We start from the raw sequence: 17,347 nt of genomic DNA on the forward strand, positions 1-17,347 counted from the left end.
CTTGCCGGCTTATATCCCGGCTCCGCTCTCGCGTCACGGGGAGCGGGGCGCGCCGGCCCCTCCCACCAGGCCCTGCGAGGCCACGCCCCACCGGCCTGGCTGGTCTGGCAAGCGGTCGCTGAAGGCCAGGCAGGCCCGCAGCGTCTGTCGGAGAAGGGCATCCTGAGAATGAAGTGGTTAATTGACCACCTGCCCCCGTCCTAGAGGAGGGCCTGTCCCGTCTTCCTGGGCCCTGGCCATTTTCTCGGACACAAGCCCCAGCCTTTCTTGACCTGTCCAACCCTGTGAAGTGGAAGCGGCAGGGGCACTGGACAGTAGCCCTGCACTTTCGGTTGGTTTCTGTTGTGCAAGCCCTCGGCTGAGCCCTGCAGGCCCATCCTCCGCACTGCCCTCTCTGGCCTCCACTCTGTACTCACGATCACCCAGGGCAGATGGGGGCATCTGCTCATTGGCGCCCAGCCCTTTAGCCAGAGGTGGGCCCCCGGCGGCATCCCCTCCCCCCAGCTGTGGGCGCTGGGTGGTATCCAGAAGATGCTATGTGCTTTGAGTCCTCAAGCCCGGCGTCTGCTCAACTCAGCCCTGGCTGTCCCTGGATGTGGCCCTTCATCTGTCTGGGTTGGGGTAGAGGCTGCTGACCTGGCTATGACCTGGCCTAGGCAGCAGTGTGGCCTGGGGGACCCCAGGAGGAGGTGCAGTTACCTGTCCCCAATAATTCTCATCCTCCTCCGCCTCCTCCATCTTTTCCTGGGGTCCCCACAGAAGGCCCCTGCTGGTCCACTGGAGGAGGACAGTTCCGGGGGGGATGGATCTTTCAGGGGCTTTCCAGATAACGGTGCCTCACACAGGGGGGTCACTTGCACACACGAGTGAGACACATGACCATGCAGGAGAGGTTTTGAGGCATGGCAGCCCCAAACCCTACTTCACAGCTGACTATCGTCTCTTCTCATTCTGGTTGAGAGCCACAGTCACGTCCTGGCAGGCTTCTGCCCACGCCAGGGGGCTAATTCTGGATCATAAACTAGGTGTGAATTTAGTGCAAATCAAATTTCATTCTTAAGGGACATCCTCCACCTCCCCACCCACTCACCAAGCCCTGAACCCCCTTGTGGGTCAGAGGCACCACAACCACATCACCAAGGGCTGTGCCAGGCCAGCCAGCAGCTCTGCTCAGGGCCGTGGGGAGCTGCCCACTCTGTGGAAGCAGCGTCTCCCCGCTGGCCTCTGCTCTGGTGCCAGTCCCCGACCACGTGCTATCCTGGGATGGGTGGCAGAGCAGCGCCCTGCCTCACCTGCTGGGTTCCTACGCACCTGTCCCCCTCGCCCTCCCTATGGCACTGGAGCATCTCACTCCATCCCTGAGCAAGGGGCAGCCCCCGGTGGCCTTGACGTGTGATGGGATTTGGGATTTGATGTTTTGTGCTTCACAAAGATGCAGGGAGAGGTGGGGATTTGAGCCCAGCAGCACCTGCTTTAGGGTAAGGGTCCAGAGAGTCAGGCAGGGAGGCTGGGGAGGGTCTCCAAGCAAAACATGTGTGGGTGAGGGTCTCTGGCCCTGACTCGACCCTTGCAGCCCTGAGGCTGCAGGGAGCCCTGGTCCATTGGGCTGTGGGTATGGGGAGACTGAAGACAGGTCCTGCTTCCTGGCAGGGAGCAGAGGGCAAGATGTCCCAGCAACTGCCAGGGAGTGGGCGCTCATGTGGCAGGCCCAGCCGTCACTCTGTGGGCACCTTATAGCCAGGGCAGTCCTGCCCCTGAGATCTTGGCAGTGCCTCCTTCCTTGAGGGTGACAAACAGTGCCAGGCCCCTGGGATGGCCCTGAGGCAGCTGCATCCAGCATCTATTTCCCGTGGGACCCAGGCCCATGCCTCCCTGGGCTCCCTGGACTGGGCTCAGACATGGGAAGCTCAGCGTGGGGGGTTGGGGAGGAAAGAAAAGGGGATGGGCAGTTGGGGTCTTGACAGCCATCCTCTGGAACAAGAAACCACAGAGCCCCCACCCACAGGAAGAGCTGCTTTCCCCTTCCCCCCACCCGCTGTGACAAAACTCCACACCCATTCATGATGACAACTCAGCAAAGGAGGAATAGAGCAGAATGTCTTCCATCGATGAGAACATGAAGCAAGTACGGCCAACATTGCACATGATGGAAAAGACTGAATTCTCTCCCAGGATTGCCCCAGGATTCTGTCCTGCCTTGCTTCAATTGTCCAACATGTCTCATGAGTCCTAGCCACTGCAATAAGGCAAGAAACAGAAATGGAACTGTCCATATTCACAGGCAACCTGATGATCTGGCATTAGAGAATCCACAAAAAAGCCAGTTGAATGAATGAGATTAACAAGATACAAGGTAACCACACAAAAACCAATCCTATTTCCACATACTAGCAATTCACAGCTAGAAGCAGAAATTTAAAAAAAAAAAAATCTTTTATAATAGCAACCCTCTGACCATGAAACACTTAGGTATAAAGCCTAACAAAACATGTGCCAAAATGAAATGCTAATAGAAAAGATCAGAGAAGATCTAAGGAAGTGGAGACCTGGTATAGAAAAGACACGAATTCCCTCCAAAATGATGTCTAAATGCAATTCCAACAAAAATCTCAGCAAGAGTTTTTTGTTTGTTTGTTTGTTTTTAAAGATTTTATTGGGGAAGGAGAACAGGACTTTATTGGGGAACAGTGTGTATTTCCAGGACTTTTTCCAAGTCAAGTTGTTGTCCTTTCAATCTTAGTTGTGGAGGGCGCAGCTCAGCTCCGGGTACAGTTGCCATTGTTAGTTGCAGGGGGCGCAGCCCACCATCCCTTGGGGGAGTTGAGGAATCGAACCCGCAACCTTGTGGTTGAGAGTCCACTGGCTTATGTGGGAATCGAACCGGCAGCCTTCAGCATTAGGAGCACGGAGCTCCAACCACCTGAGTCACTGGGCTGGCCCCTAGCAAGAGTTTTTAAGATACAGACAGACAGATCCTAAAATTAATATGGAAAGACAGATGAACTACGATAACTAAAACATTTTTGGAAAATAAAAATAGAGAGAGTTGCAATACCCGAATCTTACTGAGGTCGTTCCCATAATGTAAAACTAACCAAAGTGTGCAATTCAGTGATGGAGGCAGAGTCTCCCTCCGTGCCTGTCCTGTCCTTTCCCCCACCAAGGTCCAGTCTCCTCCGTCTTGCCGGTGTAGGGAGGGCCTTTCCTGGGGCAAAGGAGGCTCTGGGTCTCGGCCACCCACAGAAGAAGGGGAGAACGATGCCGCTGTGGCCTCCTGCGTCTGCTCACTCCCAAGACGCCTGCCTGCCGTGAGGTCTCCTGCTCTCGGGCAGGGGGACCCCAACTGCTGTTCAGAGAGTTGGGAACATGGGTCTGAGTTGCCAGTGAACTCAATTCCTCCCGTTGAACCCGGGGTGGGAGGCTGGCCGAGCACTGTCGCCTCTGCCTCAGCTCTCACTGGCAGAGGACGGCAGCTCTGCTTTTGGTCAGCCCCAAGGAGGACCTGGATCCAGCTGGGGAAGGAAGGGCCCGGAGGGGACTGTGCAGGGAGGGGGCAGGGGCCTGCAGACCCTCCCCGGTCCTCCCCTTTCTCAGTGCCCCACTGCAGGGGCTGCCTCCTGCCCTAGGCTCTCTGGTTGGCTGGCCACCAGAGCCCACCAGACCCCTCCACCGTTGGTGCCGGAGGGGAAGTGCTGCGGGCAGTCTGCTTCGTGGAAGCAGGTGGCGCTGGACCTGTGTGGGGCAGAGGTTAAGCTCCGGCGCTTGCAGACTGCCCTCCCAAACAGGTGCCACCCGTGCTCCTCGGCAGCGAGGGCCTTGGGGGGAGGAGCCTGCCCTGCTGCCTGCGCCTTCACTATGGCAACGATTCCCTGCTGCTGCAGAAGGTGCCAAGGGGCCCCAGACAGCTTCTGTGGCCCAAGGGCCCATGGCAGGAGAAGTGGGGGCAGGCCAGGCTGCCCTTCACCCGCTCTGACGGGCTGTGTGCCCCTCTCTGGGCTTCCCGGGCAGACTCAGGTCAGCCTCATACCTTCCCAGACACTCTGGATTTGGTAGGGTGGAGTGTTTGGGTGCCTGGATTACTTAGAGTGTCACCCCAACTCCCTGTTTCACGTAGCCCAGGGACTAAGCACAGGGCTGGCTGGCTGGTGGGGCCCTTGGCTGGCCTGGGGGCCTAGCCGGTGTGCATGTGGCATGTGGCCTGCCCCAGCCCCAGCCCCTGCCTCCTTCCACCCCTCCCCCATTTAGGAGACATGACCTTGCTTTTTCGGAAGAAAGCTCCATAGCTAAGAGCTCCTCTGTGCCATGGAGGCCACTGAATTTGTACCTGGTAGTCAGCTCCGTCCTCTGGGTGCTGGGCCCAGAGAGCTCGGGGAAACTTGTGCTCAGGGTCCTGCTGCCCAGGTATACTGAGGCAGGATGTGCCAGACCACGCATGCATGACAGGTGTGCACCCATGCCCTGGGGTCAGAGGGCAGCCCACGGCCCAAGGCCGGGGGTGGAGGTCCTTCTGAGAGGCTGGAGGGCTCACTCTGCCCTGACCCTGCCCTGCCTTGGGCCCTCTGACAGTATCTGGGTTGTCAGCTCCACCTGCTGGCCTGGCCCCACAGGAAGGCACATCGCAGGTGGCTAGTTATGCATTCACAGGTTATTATTAACCAGCGGTGACATCACCCACAGCCAATGGGAAGCGGGTTTATTTCCAGGGCTGACAGCTTGAGAACAGTTAATTTTAGCTGGATCTTCTTTCCTCAGGCTCCAAACCCCAGCCAGCTAAAGAGGGGCCTGCCTGTGTCTCCCCACACTGCTGGTTGGCTGGGCCTGGGGGCCAAAGGGCGGGCTGTGGCAGCGAGGCTGGTACCCCTTCCTCGTGCCTCTCTCACCAGAAGGTGAGCTGTGAGGCTGCACAGCCTGGTTGGCTAAAGCTCCTCCCCTGCTTTGCCCCCCCTTTTGGCTGCTATGGGGTCACTGTGGCCAGTGGCTCAGATGTGAGAAAAGGGGGGGTGCGGGGAGGGGCAAGCCTGACCTGGGGGAGGGTGGGGTGCACAGGTGGGAACCCGGCCGGCTTCTGTCCGGAGGTAACACTCGCTTAGGCCTTCCAAGCCGACTGCAAGCTCTGACCTCCTTGCTCCGTGACCTTGGGCACTGTGCTTTGCCCCTCTGTGCCCAGCTGGCTCTTGGTCCATGGGTCCTGGGGCAGCCCTGCCTGGCACTTGGTGAACTGGCAAGGCTTGGCAACTGTGGCCGTTTAGTAGGTTGTGTGGTATTTAGTGCTGCTTAGTATTTAGAGGCTGTTCAGTGCTGCTCCGTGGTTAGAGGCTGTCCAGTGCAAGTTAGTATTTGGTGGTTAGTTGGTGCTGTTCAGTGGTCACTCAGTACTCCTCAGTAGTTAGTAGTCACTAAGTACTACTGGGCAGTTAGAGGCAGTTTAGTAGCTCTTTGGTGCTGTGTAGCTGTTTTGCACTGTAGGTGTGTCACTATTTAACATATACCTTGTTTAGTCTCACAGTCCATGTGGCTGGAGTTTGTCCGGATGGCTGGGTCGCCTGGGTTGCCTGGGTCCCCAGGGCCTTGTGGGGCAGCCCAGCTGGGTGGATGGGCACATCCTGGGGATACGGAGGCTTTTTGGAGAAAACCCCTGAGACCCCTCCCAAGGTCATTGGGCGGGCCCTTCAGGAGGACTGTGCATTGCAGTGGCACTGACCACTGCTCTGTGCAGCAAATGCCTCCAGCGCAGGTCGGCCCCAGCATGGGCACCCAGGGCGATCTGGTTGTCAGCTGACAGCTGTGGGGGAGCCAGGAGTGGACAGGTGGGGCTCAGACCTCTGTGTGAGGGTGTCTGACAGACACCCTCTGAGGCCGCAGGCAGCCTAGGGTCCTGGGTGCTAGTAGTCTCTCAGGGGACGTTGGGTGGGTGTCCCCAGGGACCCTTGCCTACTGCCCCCTTGGTCTCACCCATCCCAACCTCAGCAAATCCCAGCACCTTCCAAATCCTGAGTAACCTTCAGGCAGGAGGGATGCATTAAATATAGAGACCAGCTGGACAGGGGTGGGGTGGGCCTCGCTTTCTCACCAGCCATTTATTTTTAACTCCTGGCTCCTGTTTGATGGTATCAGCAGCCCTGGAAACTGCCCGGTCATCTGCTTGCCCCTCCCCACCTGGTCTGTGGGTCTGTGGGTGGGGCAGACCCTCCCTGAGCAACACTTCCCATGGGCCTGACAGACCTGCTTGGCCCCAACTGCTGCCCTGGCACCCCCTTTACTTCCTGACCTGTGGGGGGGGTCCCATGATGGGGGGCCCCACTGCATCGCCCCAGTGGAAGGTGCTGGGCGGTGGGCCTCTGCTCTCATTCACACAACACACATTTCTTGAGAACGGGTGTTACAAAGACAAATAAGATGCACGTGTCCTCCAGATCCGGGCAGGAGGGGGACAGCTATGGGTGTTGTGATAATGAGTAAACTTGAATTCACAGGATGGAGGCACCCGGAGGCCCATAACCTTGGTGTCCACATAACACGGGGCTGCCATTCCCCTTCTTAAAACCCATTTTGGCTACGACCCTGGTCTGCCCAGCACCCTCAGGGACCTCCCAGCTCCTGTGGAACAGGGCTGTCTGTGGCCTGCACTCTGACCCCACCAGGACCCAGAACGAGAGGCCGAGAAGCTGAGTGGCCACAGCCTAAGTCTCTGTTTGGGCGCTGAATGTTGCCTTGGGGAGCTCTGCTTTTCTGGGAGCCCCACCCACACACCCACCCAGCCCTGGAAGCTCTCTGGGGCCAGGCTTTGAGGGTCCCTGCACTGAGAAGGACGCAGGGTGGAAAATGGTCCTCTCCAGAGGCCTCAAAGGGAGGATGGTCTGAGTGGATGTGCTGACAGAACCTCAGGCCATTTGACCAAGCTGAGGGGACCCTGGAGAACACCGTTCCCCAGCCACACCATAGGCCAGGTGGGAAGAAGCTTGGCTTTCAGGCCTGCCAGGGGGAGCCCATGTGGCAGACACATGGGAGCAGGTCCCCTTAGGAGGGCCTGCGTATCCTGTGTGCTGCGCCGCATCCTGGGGACACCTCAGAACAGGCACCAACCACACGCGGGGCCAGATTGACCCTGGGAGATGCAGGCAGACCAGCGCCAAGACCCTCAACCTCAGGCTGTCCCCCAGCCCCAGGCCCAACGTGCTCCTCTGCCCAGCCCAGCATCCCGCCTCCCCCACCCCACCTGCCCCGGTCCCTGCGGGTCCCATCCCTGGGGACCTCCTTTTATGTTTGAAGTGTCTTTCTGTCTTGTTCTCGCTCCACCTCTCTCTCCGGGTGTGCCTGAGCCTGGCGTCTGTGACACTTTATCTGTCCTCTGTTTCTAGCCACCTCTCGCCTGCCGCTTCTTCACATCTCTGCCCCTCCCTCCTCTCGGTCCCCCTCTCCCTGCCCCCAGCTCTCCGCCCCCCGCCCGCCTCCGCCTATTTTCTCTCGGCCTGCGCTCCCTCCCTCCTTCCCTCCCGGGCGCGTCTCATCTCTGCGCCTTTGTAGCTCGCGTCTTCTCCGCATCCTCCTTTCGCGTTCCCGTCGCGCCCGCGCGCGTCCGCGGGTCCGTGGTCCCCGTATCCCTGCGCCCCGCGCAGCCTGGCCCCGCCCGCCGGTACCGCATTGCCGTACTGCAGGGGCGCAGTGCATCGCGCCCGCTCCGTCAATAGGCGGACCCCTCCTGGAGAGATAAAACCGCCGGCGCCGGCGCCGCCAGTCCCTCTGGCTGAGACCTCGGCTCTGGGTAAGGACGCGCGGTCTCCGGGTCCCCGCGCCCGCCCCCAGCCCTCCTCAGAGGGACCCCTCCCCAGGGACCGGTCCTGGGGGCAGAGAGGGGCCGGCCCTGCTCCTGGCGAGGCTGCGCTGCTCGCCGCGGGGATTGGCCGCCCACCCCACGCTCCCGGACCCGGCACCCGGGGTCGGTACCCAGGAGCGGGGGGAGGGGGCAGGGGGGGGCCTCCGCGGTAGCGCTTGTTTACGCGGAGGCGGCGGCAGGGGCCAGTTTCTTGGGCGGTGGCGATCGCCCTGCTGCTGTGACCTTGGGACCACCCCGGGCCCTGCTGGTTTTGGGCAGAGTCGTCAGTGCTGGGGGCTGGTTGGGGTCCAGCCGCTGTGGGAGCCCTGGCAACTGGAGTGGGGGAAGGGGGGTCGGAGAGACCTGGGGGCCTCCTCAGTTGGCCCCCTCCCCAGGCCCCAACAATGTCCACCTGGTGTCCCCACCCTAGTGTGAGCCGTTTGTGCGCTTTTCCTCCTCCAGCGCCTGCCCCCATTTGGGCTGCCTGGGATTCTCCACTGACCTCCAGGATGGGGCAGGGGGTTGTGACCCTGGGCCTTGACCAGAGGGAAGGGGGACGTGGTGCCCCCCTGTCCCCACCAGGCTGAAGGCATCTCTGTTCAGCACCTGCTGAGCTGGCCTGCTGGGGCCAGATTCTCCCTCCTCTGGACAGAGCAGGGACGCCCACCTCCCTGCCCTATTGTCTGCCCCCTGCCCAGATTGGGGAGGGCCCAGGCTATTCTGGGCACTGCATCGTCCTGTTGGAGCTCTGGCCCAGCCTGTGTCCCTTGGTGCCAGCCTGCAGGCAGGGATGAGAGGAAGATGGCACCCTCCTTGCTAGAGGGGGGGAGTGGGAGGTATTGACCATCGCTGCACCGTGCAGACCTGGGTGGGGGTGGCATGGGGTAGGGTACAGCATCCCTGCCCACGACTCCTGGTGGGGGAGCAAGCAGCGGGGACAGGGCACTGGAGAGCCTGTCAGGGTGACTCATCACCCAGCTCCTGACTGGTCATGGGGCTCGTCCAGTCTGGTGTTTCTCAGTCTCTCCAGATGAGGGTTAAACTCTTTCATGTGGGGGCTCCTTGAGCATGACACCCAGATATCTACAGCAGATTGGACTGTTTGGGCTTTGGGCTTGCCACCTGGCTCAGCTGAGTCAGGCACAGGCTGGGAGGGGGCTCGTCCTTCCCCACCAAACCTGGGGACTTGGCTCGGTCTTGGGGGCCCGGTCTGTGGGCAGAGATGTGACGTTGACCTGTGCAGGGCTATGTCTTGTGAGGTTCCCCTCTGAGACCATCGCCTGTCCCCCAGCCCCAACCCACAGAATCACTGCTCAGCAGACCCCAGCCCAAGCCAGAGCAACCCAGGTTGTGCAGCTGCCCCCACACCCCGGGAAGAATGGGCAAGGAGAAGACACACATCAACATTGTGGTCATTGGCCACGTGGACTCAGGCAAGTCCACCACGACAGGCCACCTCATCTATAAATGCGGGGGCATCGACAAGAGGACCATCGAGAAGTTTGAGAAGGAGGCTGCCGAGGTGAGCCCTGCCCCTGCCAGGAGGAGGGGGCTCCCAGCTCTGTCTCCACCCTGGGGACAGTTCCCACAGGGAGGCTGGGCTCACCTTCCCTGACCCTGGGCACGGGGCTCAGTGTATCTCAAGACTGGCATGAGCCCTAAAGGACCCTGTGTGGGGGACATGCATCTCAGAGGGTCCAGATGGGAGTGGCATGGGGGAGCAGGGGCATCCTCTCTCTGAGAATGTGTTTGGTGGGGCAAGTGGGATGGCCAGCTGGATTTGGCCCAGGGTAAGGGAGTGGCCTGGATGCTGCATTTCTGCCCTGTACTGGTCCACAGAAGGCTCTGGAACTCTCTGTCAACTGGTATCGAGGGCCCTGGCCCCTGGCTTGTGTGGCCCCCGGGGTTGGGCTCCTGTGTCCCCAGGGCTGAGGTCTGGGGCTGGAGATGGCACTGCCCTCACTTGTCCCAGGGCTGAGCCAGGACTCAGGGCAGCTATTAATAGCTGCTTGATGGGCACCCAGCCCATCGGCTCCATTTTCTCGTGCCGGGCCGGACGGTTGCCTGTCTAGAGTGGCGCCCTTTGAGGAGGCTTGGTTGCCTGGGGAGGATGAGAGGGGTCCCATGGGCTGACCTCCTCTTTCTGGAAGCTACTCCTCTCAAGTGGCTGAGACCCTGGGTGGGAAATGGCCATGGAGTGGGGTGTCTGCTCTCTGCACCCCTTACCCCAAGCCCTGAGCTCTGGGAGAAGCCCTGTCTGGGCAGCTGTGAAGTCTCTCACCTGGATGACAGAGTGGGTGGGGCTGGGCCCAGCAGACCGGGGCTGAACCTGTTTGGGGGGGGGGGGCGGTGCTCTGAGCTACTTGCCTCCAAGCCGGGGCCCAAAAGCTGTGTCACTCCTTCCCTGTGGGTCTGGCGTTTGGGGGAGCCTGAGGGTGTTTGCAGGGCATGTGGTTCACATCTACCTGGGTCCTGTATGTGTGGTCCTGGCTGGGCAGCTTCCCTGGAGGGTACAGGCAGAGGTCTGTTAACGGCCCTGGCAGGGAACTTTGCTCAGCTGGGCAGTGACCACAGCTGCTGCCCTAACTGCAGCCTGGCCCCAGGCATGGGGGTCTCTCTGCAAACACCTGTTTGCAGAGAGCAGCCCGGCCTTGCTTCCCTTGCTCAGGTGGGGTGAGGAGGGGAAGGAGGAGCATCAGAGCTGTTCGAAAGTCTGGCTGGCTGTAGAAAGAGCTGGAAAGCTAGGCCTTTCCTTGCAACCTCATCTGATTTTTTTCTTTTTTAATTCCCCTTAGAAAAGATCACAGACGGGTTTTTTGGTTTGACAGCTTGAAACACAGTGGTGTTGTCTGCCTCTGGCTGAAGCAGGGATCTGCGGTGTGTGTGTGTGGGGGGTGGTCCGCGGGTTCAGATAAAGGGGGAGCCCTCAGCCAGGGGAGTGGTTCAAACCGCCTGGCGGAGTCTCTTCAAACGCGGGTCCCAGGCCCTTGCGCCACCTACTGGTGGATGCTTGAGTTGCACTCGTTTAGGTGGCTGGAGGCTGGACCTGGGGAGACAGAATGGCTGGGCCTGGGCAGGGCAGGTTGAGGTCTGCGTGTCCCTCAGAGGTCCTTGCGTCTGACTCCCTTATTCCAGAGATGGGTGCAGAGTTCCAGGGTCCAAGCGGGGGTGAGAGGGGCTGGGGCCTATCTTCTGCCTCTACCCGGGCCTCCGTGCTGTGACATGCTGCTCCCATGGCCCAGGGGACCCGCTGGCCATGCTGGCGGAGTCCTGGGTCCCGCCCTGAACTGCGCCCCCACCCCTTCAGATGGGGAAGGGCTCCTTCAAGTATGCCTGGGTGCTGGACAAGCTGAAGGCAGAGCGCGAGCGTGGGATCACCATCGACATCTCCCTGTGGAAGTTCGAGACCAGCAAGTACTACATCACCATCATCGATGCCCCAGGCCACCGCGACTTCATCAAGAACATGATCACGGGCACATCCCAGGTGGGCAGGGCTGCAGAGGCCACCCAGGCCCTGGAGGTGGGGCAAGGGTACCCCGTCAGGGGACACTGGGGACCCTGGAGTCATTGAGGGGTAGTTGGGTCTCCTCTGCCTCCTCACCAGGGCAGGAAACCCTCACCTTTGCCACTACTTGCCCCACCTAGTACAGAGTCCCCCAAAGAACTGATTAAGTGCCCCAGCATCTCAGCCAGAAGGGAACCTGTAAGGAGAGCCACTGCCAGGGCCACCTGTGCGGGTAGACAAACACAGAGGCCAGGATGATGTCACTGAGATGTGGGCAAAAATACAGACAGACTCAGACAATCTCTGACATTGCCCGGGCATTCGCAGAGGCAGACAGATAGACAGATGGATGAGCCCCCGCTACTGCCCCTAAGGCCGAAATCCCCAGGTCCCATCACCAGGCAACTGCCCAAGCCCCTAGCTACTGGGAGGGGCCTGGGCATGAGGCGGGCTCTGGGGCTCACTGTGCCTGGCCTGCTGGGCAGGCGGACTGCGCAGTGCTGATCGTGGCAGCGGGAGTGGGCGAGTTTGAGGCAGGCATCTCCAAGAACGGGCAGACTCGGGAGCATGCGCTGCTGGCCTACACGCTGGGCGTGAAGCAGCTCATTGTGGGGGTCAACAAGATGGACTCCACGGAGCCCGCCTACAGCGAGAAGCGCTACGACGAGATTGTCAAGGAGGTCAGCGCGTATATCAAGAAGATCGGCTACAACCCCGCCACCGTGCCTTTCGTGCCCATCTCGGGCTGGCACGGCGACAACATGCTGGAGCCCTCACCCAACGTGAGTGCCCGGTGGGGCAGGTGGTGGGGTGCTCAGACCTCTCCCCCAGGGCCTAGAGCACGGGGTCGAAGGTCAGGCCACGTAGGATGGGGTGCAGGCTGGGAGGGCTGGTGCCCTGGCCCATCTTGGCCCTCCTGGTCCCCCTTACCGTGTGTGTGTATGGGTGCCAGCCCACGGTGGGTGTGTGAGCCTGGTGAGGTGCCCCAGCCTCTTTGGGGTCCAGGGCTTTGGCCCTCAGCTCAACCTCCCTGCAGGGCTGGCAGAGGTCTCTTTGGCCCTTTCTCTGGCCAGGGACACTCTCCCCAGGTTGACAGTGCAAGGCCAGTGGCTGCCGGGGCCTGGGTCTATGCACCCCATCTCCAGGAGCCCGGCCATGGCAGGGTTAGTTTTCATTTCCCCCAGGAGCCTCTTGGGGCCTGGAGCTGGTAGGGCTCTGGGAAGGGCTGAGGGCTGGCTCTCTGCTGGTCAGTTGGGCAGTTTGTGGCTCAGGCAGCCAGTGTCCCAGGGACTCTGACTTGGCAGGAGGTAATGAGTGGAGCCTGGTTGTTTTGAATTTGTGGAACCCGAAAGCAAGTGCCTAGGCACTGTCAAGCCAGAGGACAACCTGGCCCAGAAGGGCGGCCACTCACTCTAGCCAGCACTGCAGCCACCCACACTGTTGGAGGTGGGTGTGGAGGGAGAGCCAGGGAGATAGCCCTGGAGCCCCATTGTCAGAGGGTGCAGCTGGAGGGACCCCGTCTTGCTCTGCTGCACGTTTGCACTGTGGATTGTACGTTCCCTCATGGGATCTCACATAGTGATGGGTGAGCTGATTGCACCCTCTGTTCTCCTGGAGAGGCAGACAGGACCCCCACCCCCACATTTCCCATGCCTGACCTGCTAGATAATGGGGCCCCCTCACCACCGTTGACCTGGGCTGTCTGGAGGATGTAGTACCTGGGAATGGACGTGGGGCACAGTGCTGCTGGCCTTTCTCCTCCCGATCTGTGGCAGCTGGGCCAGGGGGACTCTGTGCCAGGAGGGCGCTGGGTCTGCTGTCAGGAGACGCCCTGGGCAGTGACGTGTCTGCCTTGCTTGGGGATGGTCAGCATCTCTGGGGCTGAGGCTGGAATCTATGCCTCTAGCTTGGCCGTGGGCCAGACTTGGCCTTTTGTGCCCTGGTGCTTGACTGGGTCTGGGATCTGAGGGCCAGGGTCCTGGGGGCTACAGGGGGGAGGGGCTGGTTCCGAACCTCAGGTCGTCATCCATCTGAGCCCGGTCTGAGCAGTCTGGGATGAGGTGGATGCTCTGCTTCTTCTTGCCCCCGTCTCTGTGATGGTGGGAGTGTGAACTGAGGGTGGGGTGGGCTCAGGCGGTCTCTACGACGGGTGCCTCCTTCCTCCTGCTCAGATGCCGTGGTTCAAGGGCTGGAAAGTGGAGCGTAAGGAAGGGAATGCCAGTGGTGTGTCCCTGCTGGAGGCCCTGGACACGATCCTACCCCCGACACGCCCCACGGACAAGCCTCTGCGCCTGCCACTGCAGGATGTGTACAAGATTGGCGGTGAGTGGGGGTGCAGGGCTCCATTTGCTCCACTGCAGGCACCCAGTCCACCTTGGCCAGCTCTGCCCTTCAGACCCCTCTCTTGAGCCCAGGGTCCCCAGCTAGGAGCTCCAGGTTATTTCTGCCTCTCCCCCCACGCTGCACGCTGTCTGGGGGACCATCCATCCACCTACCGTCCATCCATCCATCCATCCATCCATTTATCCATCCATTTATCCATCCATTCATCCATCCATCCAGCGTCCATCCATCCAGCCAGCATCCATCTATCCATCCATCCATCTATCTAGTATCCATCCATCCAGCATCCATCCATTTATCCATCATCCATCCATCCATCCATCCATCCATCCACCCACCCACCCACTATCCATTGATCTGTCCAGTGTTTGTCAGGTCTTCCTCCCTTCAGGTAAATGGTCAGCCCTACACCAGGAGCTGGTGGCACAGGGGTGACTCATACTCTCTTTCCCCCTGGAGGTCCCACTCTTGTGGGAGACACGATCCACTCCAGGAATGAGAAATGCTGTTCATGAGGTGATATAGAAACCATAAACAAATGTAGCTAGAGATGTGGGGGCCCATGTGCAGGGTGGGAGTGTCATGCGTGGAGAACAGCCAGCAGCCTCAGTCTCCATCATAATATAAGCCACATAAGCGTCTATCACAGCCAGAGAAATGGGGTAGAGTCTCCCACGCCCTGGGGTAGATGAGACGCCCACTGGGCAGCCACACAAGTGTGAGCAGACCTGTGATAAGCATGGGGCACCCACGCCCCTTCAGGGATAGTCCCCGGGACCAGCAGCATTGAAGCCCAGCCAGGCAATCCCAGGTGGGCTGTCCTCAACCCTCTATGGTGCTGGCACCTCACAAGGAGGGGCCTCAGAGAGCGGAGGGACCCACAGTGCCTCCTTCAGGGAAAGGCTCTCAGTTCCAGGTGGCTCTCTCCTTGCTTGTCTCCCCCTCCTGGGGACTCTCTCTGGTTCAGTCCCTTCCTTTTCTGATGGGGTCCGGGAGCGTCCACTTCTGTGCGAACCTCTCAGTGTCTGCCCTGCCTGGGGTCTCCCAGTCCCCTTGCTCCCTGCATGTGGCCATGCCCCCCACCGGCCCGGGAGGACCAGGGCCCCCCTCAGCCCCACCTGCCCCTCACAGCCTCTCCTCTTGGCCCAGGCATTGGCACCGTGCCTGTGGGCCGAGTGGAGACGGGCATCCTCCGGCCGGGCATGGTGGTGACCTTTGCACCCGTGAACATCACCACGGAGGTGAAGTCGGTGGAGATGCACCACGAAGCACTGAGTGAGGCCCTGCCCGGCGACAACGTCGGCTTCAATGTGAAGAATGTGTCTGTCAAGGACATCCGCCGTGGCAATGTGTGTGGGGACAGCAAGTCCGACCCTCCTCAAGAGGCCGCCCAGTTCACCTCCCAGGTGGGCGGCTGTGCAGTGGCCACTGGGGCCTTTTCCTGCAAGGGTGGTAGCAGGCTGTCCTCAGTGAAGTCAGGGGCTGCCTGGAGCCGGCCGAGCACTTGACACCCCCTTAGTCTGGCATGGGGAGAACTCAGACCCCGCTTTACCAATGAGGCTACTGAGGCGGGAAGAGGTTGAATCAGGGCTGAGGGCACAGAATGAGTAGACTTGGGTGGCCCAGGCTTGCCCCTCAGGGCCTCACTGAGGTCCCACTCGTCCTGAAAATACTTTTATTAATTTAGTGCGAGACATCTCTCTAATACTTTATTCTCTGCATTGTCACTGAACCTTTTTCGATCACCTCTTCACATGAGAACGATTTTAAAAATGGGCTTTATTGAGATACGTTGTTTCCCCCAAAATAAGACCTACCCTGAAAATAAGCCCCGGTTAAGATCTCAGCCAGACGGATGCATTTAGTACATTATGACGATGTTCCAGAAGATGACATGACTGTATTTGAATACATGTAGATTGTTATACATGAAAAAATAATACAGCCCCTGAAAATGCGCCCTAATGTGTCTTCTGGAGCAAAAATTATTGTAAGACCCAGTCTTGTTTTCGGGGAGACACGGTATAATTGAAATATAAAAACTGAAGTCCAATTTTATCATCCTACTGCCTTAGTTCTGGCCAGGGTGGACAGTACAAGCTGCCCACTGGCTGTTTCAAACAGTGCACCTGTCAGTTGTTTATCTCTCAGGGTTTGCCCAATGCTTAGTGAGCACCTCGGGGGCCAGGATGGCAGGGGTGGGTCCCCCGTGATCAGCAGTCCGGGCCTCAGGAAGCCGGGAGGTGGGCCGGAGCCTCCCCAGCTTTGGGGTCCTCCCCCGGTGCCCACCCCAGGTTGCCTGACGGCCTCATGCGTCTCTGCCCACAGGTCATCATTCTGAACCACCCTGGGCAGATCAGCGCTGGCTACTCGCCTGTCATCGACTGCCACACGGCCCACATTGCCTGCAAGTTTGCCGAGCTGAAGGAGAAGATTGACCGGCGGTCCGGCAAGAAGCTGGAGGACAACCCCAAGTCCCTGAAGTCGGGCGATGCAGCCATCGTGGAGATGGTCCCGGGGAAGCCCATGTGTGTGGAGAGCTTCTCCCAGTACCCGCCGCTCGGTGAGTGCATGTGAGGGAGGGCAGCTCTGGCAGCCGTCTAGGCGGAGGGGCCACTGCAGAGGGGCGGGGCCTTTGCTTTTCTGCTGCCCTTAGAGCTCAGCAAGAGACCCACGGCCTCGTGTTGCCGAGCGCAGGTGGCCCTGCCGGGCAGGCCTGGGATGGTGTCCTCCTCTGCAGATGAAGGCCGTAAATGACGCACCCAAGGCCCACAGCTAGTCTAGTGGTGGAATTGGGCTGACCGCCCGCCTCCAGCTGGCCTGCCCGACAGGTCTCCGCAGGATAACCCACAGCCCTACCTGGGCGAGCTGCCTCAGGCAGGGTGGCCGGCCATAGTCCAAAGAGCTAAAGGGCGTACAGCGCCAAGGCGTGTGCTAAGGACGGTTCACGGGCTGTAACATCTTGGTCGAATCCTGTAAGCCAGTCATTTGTAAGGAGCCGTGAGCCACACCGCTTCCGTGCCTCACACCTGGAAACAGGCGCGAGAGCTTGGTGCTCAGCGTGAGGTTCCTCCGCCCCGGCTGCGGAGGATGCTGCGCGTGCGCGTTGCATCCCGGCGCCCGGCGGTGGGCGGAGCCTGGGAGCCCCCACCAGCCCCTCACGCCCCCTCCCCGCAGGCCGCTTCGCTGTGCGCGACATGCGGCAGACGGTGGCTGTGGGCGTCATCAAGAACGTGGAGAAGAAGAGCGGCGGCGCTGGCAAAGTCACCAAGTCGGCGCAGAAGGCGCAGAAGGCGGGCAAGTGAAGCGCGGGCGCCCGCGGCGCGACCCTCCCAGTCGGCGCCGCGCCCAGCCCCCCGCCCTGCCCCCGGCCCCAGCCCCGCCCCGGTGCCCCGCACCCCTGCCAGGCGCATGTCTGCACCTCCGCTTGTCAGAGGCTCTCCGTCAGCGACTGGATGCTCGCCATCAAGGTCCAGTGGAAGTTCTTTAAGAGGAAAAGCGCCCCCACCGCCCCAGCTTCCGCGTCCAGCCTTCACCACGCTCAGTGCCCGTTTTACCAATAAACTGAGCAATCCCACAGCGGTGTGCGCCTGCTTCCGGGTGGGGTGAGGGCTGCCTACCCTGCGGGAGTGCTCTCCTTAGGACCCCTTCTCCAGCTCCCCTGCGCTCTCCCCAAGCTCCTT

General features: G+C 60.4%; 1 protein-coding gene and 1 long non-coding RNA gene across 3 annotated transcripts; one reads left to right on the top strand and one right to left on the bottom strand.

Moving 5' to 3' along the window:
* Positions 1–2,393: 2,393 nt before the first annotated feature.
* Positions 2,394–5,656, bottom strand: LOC141568292 (uncharacterized). 2 transcript variants are annotated; one of them, XR_012491412.1, is made up of 3 exons: positions 5,490–5,656; positions 3,096–3,346; positions 2,394–2,940 (listed from the first exon to the last, which is right to left on the bottom strand). It is a non-coding gene; the product is annotated as an uncharacterized LOC141568292 (long non-coding RNA). The 2 variants fall into 2 exon arrangements; XR_012491411.1 differs by lacking the exon at positions 5,490–5,656 and adding an exon at positions 4,325–4,459.
* A 1,838-nt stretch (positions 5,657–7,494) lies between these two features.
* Positions 7,495–17,241, top strand: EEF1A2 (eukaryotic translation elongation factor 1 alpha 2). The gene is made up of 8 exons (XM_074318099.1): positions 7,495–7,762; positions 9,105–9,335; positions 11,121–11,300; positions 11,807–12,103; positions 13,493–13,643; positions 14,814–15,070; positions 15,993–16,227; positions 16,842–17,241. Exons 2-8 carry the CDS (start codon positions 9,192–9,194, stop codon positions 16,967–16,969), a joined length of 1,392 nt encoding a protein of 463 aa, XP_074174200.1. The 5' UTR covers positions 7,495–7,762; positions 9,105–9,191; the 3' UTR covers positions 16,970–17,241.
* Positions 17,242–17,347: the final 106 nt, after the last annotated feature.

This window comes from Rhinolophus sinicus, linkage group LG13, assembly GCF_036562045.2.
Source record: "Rhinolophus sinicus isolate RSC01 linkage group LG13, ASM3656204v1, whole genome shotgun sequence".
NCBI lineage: Eukaryota > Metazoa > Chordata > Mammalia > Chiroptera > Rhinolophidae > Rhinolophus > Rhinolophus sinicus.